Source organism: Osmerus mordax, chromosome 10 (assembly GCF_038355195.1).
Source record: "Osmerus mordax isolate fOsmMor3 chromosome 10, fOsmMor3.pri, whole genome shotgun sequence".
Lineage (NCBI taxonomy): Eukaryota > Metazoa > Chordata > Actinopteri > Osmeriformes > Osmeridae > Osmerus > Osmerus mordax.
Window position 1 is genome coordinate 6,069,009 of NC_090059.1, and position 12,234 is coordinate 6,081,242.

At 47.8% G+C, this 12,234-nt stretch overlaps 1 protein-coding gene across 2 annotated transcripts in view; it reads right to left on the reverse strand.

Moving 5' to 3' along the window:
- LOC136950528 (zinc finger MIZ domain-containing protein 1-like) overlaps positions 1-12,234 on the reverse strand; it is an 87,993-nt gene that overhangs the window by 29,771 nt on the left and 45,988 nt on the right. For both annotated transcript variants that reach the window (XM_067244923.1, XM_067244922.1), the window contains exon 3: positions 972-1,091. In XM_067244923.1, the coding sequence (XP_067101024.1) occupies positions 972-1,040 (69 nt within the window). In that variant the 5' untranslated portion in view covers positions 1,041-1,091. The remainder of the gene's footprint in view (positions 1-971; positions 1,092-12,234) is intronic.

Consider the following 12,234-nt stretch of genomic DNA (forward strand, 5'->3'; position numbering starts at 1 on the left):
AGTATCTTTCCTCAAAAGTGCTAGAGGAACTTGGAATGGATACTATTATTAAGATTAAACGTGATATATAGAGACTGTGTTCCAAGGTATTTGTGTATGCATAGTTAAACTCAGATTAGATCTCTATTTTACCTTTGATCTCTATCTTATCTGAAATACCTACAGCTGACCCTTCTTACACAATAACCGTTTAGAGCCTCCCCTCTACTCACTCCCTCTCCACCCCAACATCTTTACCTGCTCAACAGTCCCCGGGGGGACACTAAAGCTCTTAACAGACCACCTAATAGCAGGGAACTCCACCATTGGAGTGACGCCAATTGGCCGTGTTCACATACGTGTTAACACATACGCCCATCTCTCTCCTATATCCTTCCCACTGTACTCTTCTGGGCCAGGAGCTAAGAACACAACCCTGAGGCAGAACAAAACAAACAAGCTGTCCGTCAAAGCCTAGAAAGGCTTGTTCCGCAGCCCACACTCTGGACTGGAGGCAGGTAGGCTCGTTTCATTTAGTTCCAGATTCACCCAGAGATAAAGGGGTCAAGAGGGGAACTAAGGGTAGTGTCTGTGGATGTGAGGTGGAGGAATGACAGAGGTGGATAGAGGGATGGAGACCGAGAGGGAGGTAGGAATGGAGGAATCCTGGAACAGTATCCATTCTCATACCCTGCTCTGCAACCTGAGCCTCACACAGTGCAGTGCTGATGAAAGGATGAAAGGACAGTTCAATGTTTAGAGTAACCCAGAGGGAAGGGAGGCCACACAGTGTGTGTGTGTGAGTGTGTGTGTGTCTGTCTGTGTTTGTCTGTCTGTCTGTGACGTGTCCTGTCATGTGTCTTTCCAAGAATGCGATTTAAAGCTCATTCCAAAAAATCTCATTAGTACAGTAGTTGTGACTACTCCTGAAACTCTAACCAGGGAAACACAAACCAAAATAGCAGTGCCGGAAATAATTTTAGACAACTCACCTGTTTAATACATAGCAGACGATCATTGGTCTGCTGTATGTGCCTGTCCATCGACGGAATCGAGTTCATTTTGATTGCCTCTCTTAGGCCTCTACCTGCCAGCCATTAAACTGGAGCGCTCTGGAACAGAGACAAGCACAACATGTTACAGGGAAGCTCTTCTGCTGCCAATCCAATACCAAACAGGATATTACAAGTTAGTGTGTGTGTGTGTGTGTGTGTGTATGTATGTAGGAGTGGAGCAGAGGAGACTATTGATTTGGCAGGTCGCAAGCACCTCCAAGACCTTAAAGAATGACATTCTTCGCAGCTGGTGTGACACCCTTAACAAGCCTCGATGCTTGTCCCTAACACCGCCACACAACTGGGCTGACACACACCAATGAGAGTGGACCACGGAGATACTTCTTCCTGATCACATTTAAGGCCTACCTCACCACTAGTATGTGCAGAGCTGCAAGGAAGAAAAAAGGGTTCCCTGTCTGCTATTTCCAGATAGCAGACAGGATAGATATCCGCCAGAGTCTGCGAGAGAGATCCTTCACAGTGAGAACCTTTGCTTGGCATGCGAGATCTGTTTACAATACTCGGACATTATGTAATCTCTAGTTAACAATTATCCATATCCTCAGTCCAGACTTGTATTTCATCCAACTATCTATCCATAGCCACACAGCAGCATTGGCTACCTGAAGTCAAAACACCACTATTGATTTTTGAACTTTTTTATGGATTTTTTTTAATGGAAGGCTTGCGCAAACAATAGGCTGTGATCTGACGCGCCACACAGTATTATCGCAAGTTAAAAGTATTACACCCTACATTAAAGGTTATCAATTTCCCCTGAGGGAGACGATTTAATGTTGCATTCAACGTCAAATAAATATCACACTCAGCGCACTGGCTATAACTCACAGTGACCCACAGCTTTAAGCAGAGGGCCAAGTGAATTAATAAACACATATCAGAGAGATGCCTCTTCATCTCCTTCTATCTCTGTTTCTCTGTCTGTCTCTTATCTTGCCCCTGTCTCACCCTATCTCTTGCTTTATTTCACTAGCACACAGTGCATCTCTCCCACAGTGCACTTTCTCACTCTCCTCATCACTCTCTTCTCATCCCAAAATTCTCCCTTTGCTCTCCCTTACTCATCTCCCTCTCTTTGTCCAATACCATCATGGAGTGAAACATTCCAGAACACTGAATGCTGGTGCCACAAGGGCGTATTTTGACAGTGAGGGAGAGAGAGAGAGAGAGAGAGAGAGAGAGAGAGAGAGAGAGAGAGAGAGAGAGAGAGAGAGAGAGAGAGAGAGATAGAGAGAGAAGACAGCCTGCTGCACCATACTGATAATGCTCACTTAGGGGTCTGTGGCTAGATTTAACGACAGGCCAGTAATCTACTCCACTAGACAGCTAAAGAGCTTTTATGCTACCTATTGGAGCTGCTCATGCCTGTACTTGAGGGGGGAGAAGGGCACACTAGTGCATTCCTCTCCATAAATTAGAGAGCTCATAAAAAAAACAAAATAAAACAACACTGAATGACTGAATTCTTTCTTCTCTCTTTCTCCCTTTCTTCACAAATGAAATACATTTGTTTGTTCACTCCTTTGTGGCCAGGGGTGGTTCACAGGGGATTGTGGCTAAAAAGCCTATCTGATATGTGATATGTATTTAGCAATATGCAGACTGAGATTGTCTGTTTCATGACCAAAAAGAGCAAATCTTCACTTACGATTTATTGAGAAGGAGGCAATTTACCCAAATTACAGATAATAGTTTTGTGATCCACTGCAAATATATTTGATATTAATACGTATCATATGGACGGGGTGCTCTGAATTAAAAACACCACAAACAAGTCTCCTCCCGCATCATCAAAAAAAGCAATTTAAAAAAGCAAAATATCCAGAATCACTTGGCTTTCCTTTCATACTAGAACTACTCATTTATGCCTTTCTCTCAATGCAAAATTCCACAAACAGCCTCGGTCCAGTGGCAGACCCCCCTGCCACCATACACCCACACACACGCTCACACACTCAGTCCTGTCTGACCATGTGGCCCTTGGCCACCAGCAGGTGTCTCTCTGCCCCTCTGTAGTTCCAGCCAGTGCTCACACAAAGAGGCGAAGCGGTGTTGCTTTAAGCCTTTACAAGCTCTACAAATCCTCAGCTGCAGCTTGCTAACAGGGCCCACTCAGCCCAACAGTGCCTGTCTGACCTTGTGCTTATTGATGAGCCAGTAGCCCTGCTTTCTCTACCGACCCCCCCGCCCTCTCTCTCTTTCTCTGTTTATCCTTTTCTCTCCGTCATCTCTCTCACCTCCAGCAGAGAGAGAGAGAGAGAGAGAGAGAGAGAGAGAGAGAGAGAGAGAGAGAGAGAGAGAGAGAGAGAGAGAGAGAGAGAAAGAGACAGACAGACAGAGAGAGAGAGAGAGAGAGAGAGAGAGAGAGAGAGAGAGAGAGAGAGAGAGAGAGAGAGAGAGAAAGAGAGAGAGACAGACAGACAGACAGAGACAGAGAGAGAGAGACGGAGGGCTGGTTTAAACACACAAAGTACCAGTCATCATTGTATTCTTTCCTTTTTTCTGCAACATGTAAATAGTCTCTGGTCTCTGACCCCCCAAGCCTTCCCCCTCTGAAGTCAAACATCAGTACAGACTAAACAGACACATGCTCAGACGATTAAGATTACATTTGATATCTCTGTGCTGTTACCGTTCTGATCGGTTTAAGGAGCAGATGCGAGACAGTGGCACTAATAGTAATTCAATTGTTATTTACCAGCGGTAATTAAACAAGTCTACTGTTAGATGTTTAATATCTAACAAGAGCCAAATTAAAGATTAGGATCTCTATGTCTGAGAGATACAACGAACAGATGCAATTACAAGATTGTTTCTTCTATTTATCTGCCATTTCCGATCTTGTAGATGTTATCATTTGTTATTTTCTCTGCATCATTACCTTGCGCGAACTTGTTAGACTTGATTCAGCTAGTTATCCTCCTAAATAGTGTTTTGTGTGAGGAAAATCGCGTTATTAATTAATCACAAGTGCGAGCCAGATTCTTACAAAGGAGAAAAGCTTGCCGCTTTGAAGGGGGGAACTGAAATGCTACACACTGAGGAGAAGAAGAAGAATGCAAGAAAGAGAGAAACTGGTGAAGAAGAGCAGGCTGGGAACAGATTCATCAGAGGGTGGTGGTGAGGGCAATGGAACACCAACCAAGGATTGGGTGAAATTATCTCTTTATAATCAGTGGGCTTCTGCATTGCTGCCTTCCCTACTTCTGGCTGACAGATGAGGTCTACATTTTCAAATGGGCTGTTGAGATTGCTACATGCACCCCCACCACCTGGGCTTGTAAGCTGGGATTCCACACAGGTTCCGCAGATCCAGTGGGTATACTGCTTGATTCCGACAAAGTCACCAACTGAACCCTGCACTTTCCTGTTATGTGATTGTGTTATATAAGTGTGCCTCAGATAACAAGATGCTGATTTAATAAGATGACAAAGCAGGATAATAATACACTAGAGAGTTTGACACCGAATACATTCACAATCCCAAACAAACATCTTCAGGATACAGTTGCCTTTACACAGGTTTTCCAGCTACTTCTTTGGGAAATACGTAGTACGTCGGTAACCAAACCTTCTTCAAACGTCTTGGAAGGGAGCCGGGGGGGGGGGGGGGGGGGGGGGTGTAGTGTAGCGGGGCGGAAGACAATGATTATCTTTATCCTGCCATCATAGCAGAACAAATGGATCATGAACCCTCCCAGCTTTACAGTCACTCAGCAGAGCTGTCACAGGCACGGGGGTAGTGGTAAACAAATTTAATTTATTCATTTAAATGGCTTGTGTATCAAAACAACTAGGCTCCTCCGGGGCCACGCCATCTAAGGGGAGACACACCACTCATTCTGGTCTGTGGGACACTTGAATGCGGACGATTTCATTGCTCATGCAGGGGCAGACTCACGCCTCATGCTCATCCAATCCAAGCTGTTGAGGGGAGTTTAATTGGCTACAATCCGGATCCTCTACCCACCCACCCATACTCATGTACACAGGGACACACACGCACCTTCTCACATTCCCCCAATGTGCTAGAGCAGCATCATAAGGATAGCATAACAACACCGTCAGATGCCCTTTATGTGGTCCATGACAACACAACTGCAGTGTTACACCTCTGCGCGGCTATGAATCACACACATGCACACACACACACACTGCCAGCCCCTCCCCACACTCACACAGTCCCCCTGCCTCCCCACCCCACCACACACACAGCACTAATCGAAAGCCTGAACTACTGCTGACACTATTAAAACAGAACACGGTGGTCTGACCAGAGAAACTCTGCGTCTCGCTAACGCCTCGTGGGGTACTGTTTTGACGTCCAGCTGAAGGTGGCAATGCCCGGCGTGTCAGGCTACTGTAGGTGAATTAGGTAATAACGAACTTGCCCTGATCTCTGACTAGGGCATAGCGACGTTTTGAAGCCCTCGCTTAATTGTGTTAAAAGGCAAAGGAAGGAGGAAGTATCTGAGTACAGATGATTTTAATGAGCCTTCATTCGCCTATACTGTAGGTCCGTTTCTCCAGGGTGTGGAAGGAGGCGGGGGCCAAAAGCTCTGCTTTAATTATTCAGATGTTAAAGGGAAATGTTGCCTCTTATCGCTGTGGGTTGTTTAGTGAGCGTCTCCAGGTGCCTGCCTGGTTGCCTCTCTCCGCCTGGTAAGTGGCCAGACACCAAGGACAAAGCATTGTTTGTTATGCAGGGAGAAGCAGGAGGATGGAAATGTGTACTCCACTCACTGCTCTCCATTGTTGCCTTCCAGAATGTGCCATAATCCCCAGCAGGCTTCACACAGCTCTGGCATTGGGTATATATATGAGCCGCCTGCCTGCCTGCCGTCCTGCCTGTCTGTCCAAACTCCTTCCACTACCTACCTCCCTCTTGCGGGCCCCATCCACCCCCTCCTCCTTCAACTCATCTTCCCCTCCCCCACTCTCCCTTTCCATCATGCTCACGCCCCCCTCCCGCCACACACACACACGTATGGACACACTCCCAGCAGCGTGTGCAGCAACACACACCTCCCCACATGGCTCCTTAACAGGCTTGGGAATGGATTTCTCTTATTTAATGTGGTCGGTCTGCAACTCCAGCTGTAACCGTGAGCAAGGGAGACTCGCAGCCATGTCCCCGCACTCTCGCGTGCATGCACACACGCGCACAGGCACACACACCAGCCGATCCAGGAGCTCTGCTGCATTGGTCGCTGTTCACTGATCTCCTACTCTCCCCTCTTTCTTTCTCCATCTCCTTTTCTCTCAAGCCCCCCCACCCATCCCTCTTCCCCCGCCTCCTCCTCGTCTCTCCATGCTTCCATCTCTAGCTCTGCCTCTCTCTCTCTCTCTCTCTCTCTCTCTCACGCAGACCCACATACACTCACTATCCCTCCTGCCCTCCTCCCTCCCTCTCTTTCTCTTTTCTCTCTCTCCCGCCTGCCCCCTCCCCCTTACTTTTTTCATGACAGCTCACATAAGCAAGTCTCCTGGATTCCTGCGGGAGCCTCATGCTTGGTACACAGAGATTGTTCAGCCATCAGGCACATCTGCAGCATGATTGCAAAAGCAAAGGGAGCATGGTGGTGTGGGGAGGGAGGGACGGAGGGAGAGTGGAGAAGTCACCCCCCCCACCCGCTCCATAGAAAGAGAAAAAACACAGGGTTGGGATCACGGAGGGGACTAAGCAATATCTCCTCCCTAACCAAGTGTAACGTTTCACCAAGTCTCAGAGGGCGATCTCCGGCTGGGAGAGAGGAGGATAAAAGCAGATGGGGGCGGTCTTTCTTCACCCAGAACCCCCACCCCCCCACCCCAACACCCCCTGCAAGAAGGCCCCCCCTCGCAGACACCTAACACCCGGAGGGGGGGGGGGGGCGACGACGACTATGGTGGGTGGGGCCAACGCGGCCAGTCTGCTCCAACCACATGGTGTCATCAGGAGAATCAGAAGGGTATTTCTCCCTCTCTCTCTCCTCCCCCTTTCTCTCTGTCTCTCTCTCCCTCTGCCCTCTGCAACCTTTTACTGAGCAGCTACTTTCTTCATTTCCTCCCCCTCCTCTAATAGCAGGAGGGGGAGGGAGAAAGAAAAAGACGAGGAGTGTGTGTGTGTGTGTGGGGGGTCAATTTTCCCCCCCAGGCGGTGGAAGCAGCAGAGAGCACAGATGAGCCACATGACTGTGCGTCGCTTCCAACAGCCCTAGCAGACCTAGCTTGGCGCTGTAGCTCCCGACGCTCTACGCTCCAGTCCACCAGCAGCCCATACCCTCTCTCTCATTCTGTATCTCTCTTTCTCCCTCCTACTCTCTCTCTTTCTCTCTTGCAGCCAGAGCTGCCACGATCACACTGCCAGCTCCATGCGGACTGAATCTCTACAAACACCTTTCCTTCACTGGAAAAACGATTGTTTTAATTCCATGTTCTTACCAGGTGTGCTTCGTCATATCGTTGTAACCTATAAGATGTCTGGTGTTTCCAATGCAGCAGTAACTCACACTGAAACAACCGTATTCCACTAGCTGCTGGATTGGAGGACAAATACAGTTTTATTTCCATTTTCCCTGTAGGTAAATTATATTGTTGGTGCCTGTTACCGGCACTCCTTGAGATAACTTGCCGTGAGTGTAGTGTGTGCGTGTGTGTGCATGAGGGCCCCCCTGATCCATTCTGCCAGTCTCTTGGTTTGTTATGCATTCAGCTCATGTGTCCTCCAGTCAGTGGCTGTTCATTTTCTACATACCTCGCTTAATCCTGCCAGCTAAAACTTTGAAATAGCAGCAGCCGCTGCCTCTACCCGAGAGAAGCCATTATGAGGTCTGAGAGGGAGGGAGGGAGGGAGGGAGGGAGGGAGGGAGGGAGGGAGGGAGGGAGGGAGGGAGGGAGGGAGGGAGGGAGGGAGGGAGGGAGGGAGGGAGGGAGGGAGGGAGGGAGGGAGGGAGGGAGGGAGGGAGGGAGGGAGGGAGGGAGGGAGGGGGAGTGAGACTGATAGTGCTGGGGGGAGTGACAGCCGAACTGCTAGATACATGGAGAGGAATTCAAAGAAGGCTAAGAGGAGAACATAAGTACAAGCGTGTGTGTTGTGTGTGTGCAGCTGTGTGTGCAAATATGTGTCAGAGTGAGTGTCTGTGTGTTGAGAGAGTGACAAGGATTGAGTATGTGTTAGGATGGTGTGTGTTGGTCGGGTTGTGTCTTTGGTGTTATGCGCGTGTGTGTTGGGGTGGGGGGGGGGGGGGGTATTATTGCAGGGGGTGAATGTAGGGATGTTCAGCCTGAAACCTTCTTCTCTCCATTGTGGGTTTCTCTGGGACCTCTGGCCTATTGTGACTTTGCCCTGCAGTTCAGTGAATGGGAAGCAAGCAAGCTTTTAATAGTGTATGAGCTCAACCTGCCAAGAGAAGGACAGCAACAACATGATCTCTCCTCTACACAAGGAAGACAAGCGGTCACATTGAAGAATCCAGCGTGTGTTCGACATGCGGTGCAGAATCTGGCTGGGCTGTTAGAGAGAAGTAATGCTCGCAGGGCAGTATCTGCAGCTCCCAGTCCTCTCCAGAGACAGAACCTCTCATTCCACAAATGTACTTAATAAAAAAAAAAGCAGAGTGCTTAGAGAGGGGCTGAGAGGGGCCGTCCACACTCCAGTTTGATCTGGCTTCCCCTAATTGGTCAATGACAACGCATTACCAGATGGGTGGATGCTTGATCCAATGGAAGAGGGGGGGGGGATTGCAGCGTGTGGGAGACGGACTGATTTAAAGGATAGGCAGCGTGGGGCCGCCATAAATCTACGCCACAAATCTTCCTTATCGAGGCGTGTGGGGGTCATGTTAGTGGGGAGGCGGCGTGGGTGTGTGTGTGGGGGGGTGTCTACACAGGCATGTGATGAATCCAAGGCAACAGACATGCTGCCACCTTCCCCTCCCCCCATCTCCGAGGTGCACGGCCCCCTTTAATTTGCCAGAGATTGCAGGCTGCCATGTTTTGATTGTCCTTCTGTAAACGAATCAGGAAGCCTCTCATTTTCAACGTGCAGGGCTGAAAAGAATGCCAATGTGTGTCTAGGGGAGAAAAAAAAGATGGGGATTCTCAAGGCAAGGCGTCCACAATCAAACAGTATGCAAAAATATTTTTTTCCCCTTCCAGCTTTATGTTTATCTTTTTCTCTCACTCTGCACACACAATATTTCATGCTATGAAAACTGCTTTTCTTTGTTAGGTTTGTCTTCTGTGCTTAATGTGTGCCGTGGCGCAAAATACCCAGTGCTGGTTGCACAGCATCTGCCCCATCTTTGCAACGCGCATCACATGCTAGAGAAACCATACGTCTCATTTTATATAATCTTACAGGCGGCTAAAAATAGCGCTTGATGAATATTGTATGCTAAGGATGGAGCAGGCGTTTTGGGCCTTTACGTAAGTCAAGACTTTAACTGTCAAATTGAGCAACATGAGCAGCCCCATGCACACACTGTAAACAAATACAGCGTTGCACAGTAATAATTGCCGGAGATCACACGCCACACACGTGTGCACACTTGCACAGGCCGCGTAGTAACTGTCATGTAAATAAACGTTTCAAAGCAGGTCTCTGAAGGGTGCTTCAATCATCTCATCTGTGTTATACAGTGTCTGGCCAACATATTTGTCCTCCAAACAATCGATTCCATAAGTTGAGAGTCCTGTCGGCTGCGTGTTCAAGTCGTCGGTATACATGAGGGCTTGGCTCTGTGGGAAGGCCACATCGTCCGTGAGGAGTGTCGAGGTGAGCTGACAGGAGGACGTAAACACTCGCCAGCAGGCACATTTCCAGGGGAACGGAGCGCGTGGTGCTGAGAGAGAGAGAGCGAGAGGGTGTAGAGGAAAAGCTGAGAAATCCCATGTCCTCCTGTTTGCAGCCACTGAAAAACTGCTGAACCGTCAGCAATTACGGGGCTGGCTAGGTCATGAATCTTTCTCTGCAGTGGCCTGCCCTTCTGTGTGCTACCGCAGAGGCCAGTGCCCTGTCACAGTCACCTGGCCAACACACTGGGTATCCAGCAGGCCAGGAGACCCACACAGCACCCAGAGCCAACCATGGATGTTCTGTCTTTGTGTAAATCAGATCAGCTCTTTTGCATTTTCCTCCTGCAAGCCTTGAATTGTCAAAGCAGTGCCATTATGCAAATCTGTCGTTTGTCAAGCGCAAAGGTAGTGTGATCCAGAAGAGGACACATAAGACTAGCTAAGGCTACCATGGTGATACATGCAAGTTGCCAAAGAGACACACAACGCTGGTGCACGCACATACAGATATACATGATACGACTCGAAACTCTGGAACAGCTAATTAACTGATCCACTAGAAAGTGGAGATAGGCAGTCGGTTAATTAAAATGATTAATTAAGAGTAATAAAAACTTTTCTTTCAAAACTGCTGTCTATAATTACAAGAGACCCCCACCTCTTTCATTGGCAGTGGGGTTTAACAAGTGTGTGTGTGTCTGTGTTTGTGTCTGTGTTTGTGTGTGTGGAACGGATATAGTATCTGAGATAGGCGGGTTAGTTAGTAAGTCAATTGGTAAGTCAGTTTCTCAGGCTCATTCACTGTTGGGATCCTTCTCTAATGAGATAAGTCCACAATGAATGGAAAGCAGCCTCCCCCTCTTCTAACACAATAGCCAGAGACCATGCCTCGACTGACCTGTCCGTGCTACTGGTCAATAGACACCCAGGCACATTATTGGCCATCTGATAGACCCTTGCCTCACAACGACATATACAAACACCTATGCAAACAATGGCCGCCACCATTTTAACATACAAATGATGTTCTAATATCGAGCCAAAGCCTTGCTCAAATCGAGAGACTCTATGCATGAATCAACCTTGGCAGAGTGAAGATGATTCCTCGGGCAGATTTAAATTCAAATCGGGGCCTATCTCTTTTTGATCTGCGGAGAAATGGATATTGTGGACTTCACGCCAGGCACTCGCGAGCTCTGTCTGTCTTCCGCCGTCTCGTACAAGTCTCTATTGATGAGAGGGCAACCATATGAACGGGGGAATTATCCAGACAATTCACTTCAATAGTGTGTGAGTCTGAGTGAGACAGAGAGAACCCCCCCCATTAAATAACCCCATAGACTGTCCTTTATAACAGCCGTGTATCACTCAACATACTAAAATAATTATAATTGTATCAAAGCCAAACAAAATATCAACACAGTAGAAAATAAGCACTCTCCAGACATGATCAAACACTCCTTGTCCTATTAGACAATTACCCATGCCCGTTTCACAAAACCAGCTCCACACTGTGCCGAACAGACAACTACTATACACATAGTGCACACACCCCTCTTCATGCACAAAACACCTCTAAGGACCAGAACAGCTAGGCCATTTACTCGGGCATTCCCTCAGCTGGGGGGGTGGGAGGGTGGGGGGGTCAGCAGTGCCGCGTTCTGGAAGGCTGGCCCTGTGGTAATTTGGTTTACCCCTTAAAGATCCCAAACATGGAGCTTTGTATTAGGTAAACCAATTACTATCTGACATGATTCAATGAGATGAGAGGAGTCCCTCGTGACCACTTCCTCTATTATTAGTTATGTGTCTTTCAGTCTCCGAAAGGCACCTTGTTCCCGATTCCCAGTGTGTTCCGGCTAACGCTCATCAGCTGTGGACGTAAATCGTTTACCTGCACTACGCCACTCTTTAGGAGATTTAACGATAATTTAACCTACATTTAGGTCTGTGTGAAAATGAATTAAGTGGAGCCATTTTTCACTCAGAAATACATAAACAGCCATCACTGTGGAGCTCCTTCCTGCTTAGTATTCAGGGCTGATTCTCCAGGGTGGACGACATGCTGTGTAGACAATCTGCATTTTTATTTGCCAGCGCTGGAAGTTTCCTCACAAGCTCCTAAAAGGTAAAAGCAAGGACAAAAAACACCCCAACACTCTTTTTTAACGGCCATTTTGACTTCCTTTCAAAAAAAAAATTAAACCTACGCATCATTTACAATAATAAAATAATGTGTGATTCATCTTTATGTCAGTGGTAGCTTTGCTTCAAAGCATCTGTAGTGTTTTTATTTCTGAGATAGTTTTTTTTTGTTACTTAATGTGAAAATGCCAGCAGCAATAAGACAGTGTAAGGGCTGCTAGTGGAGTCCCTCCATAAGAAGCCACCATGTTTC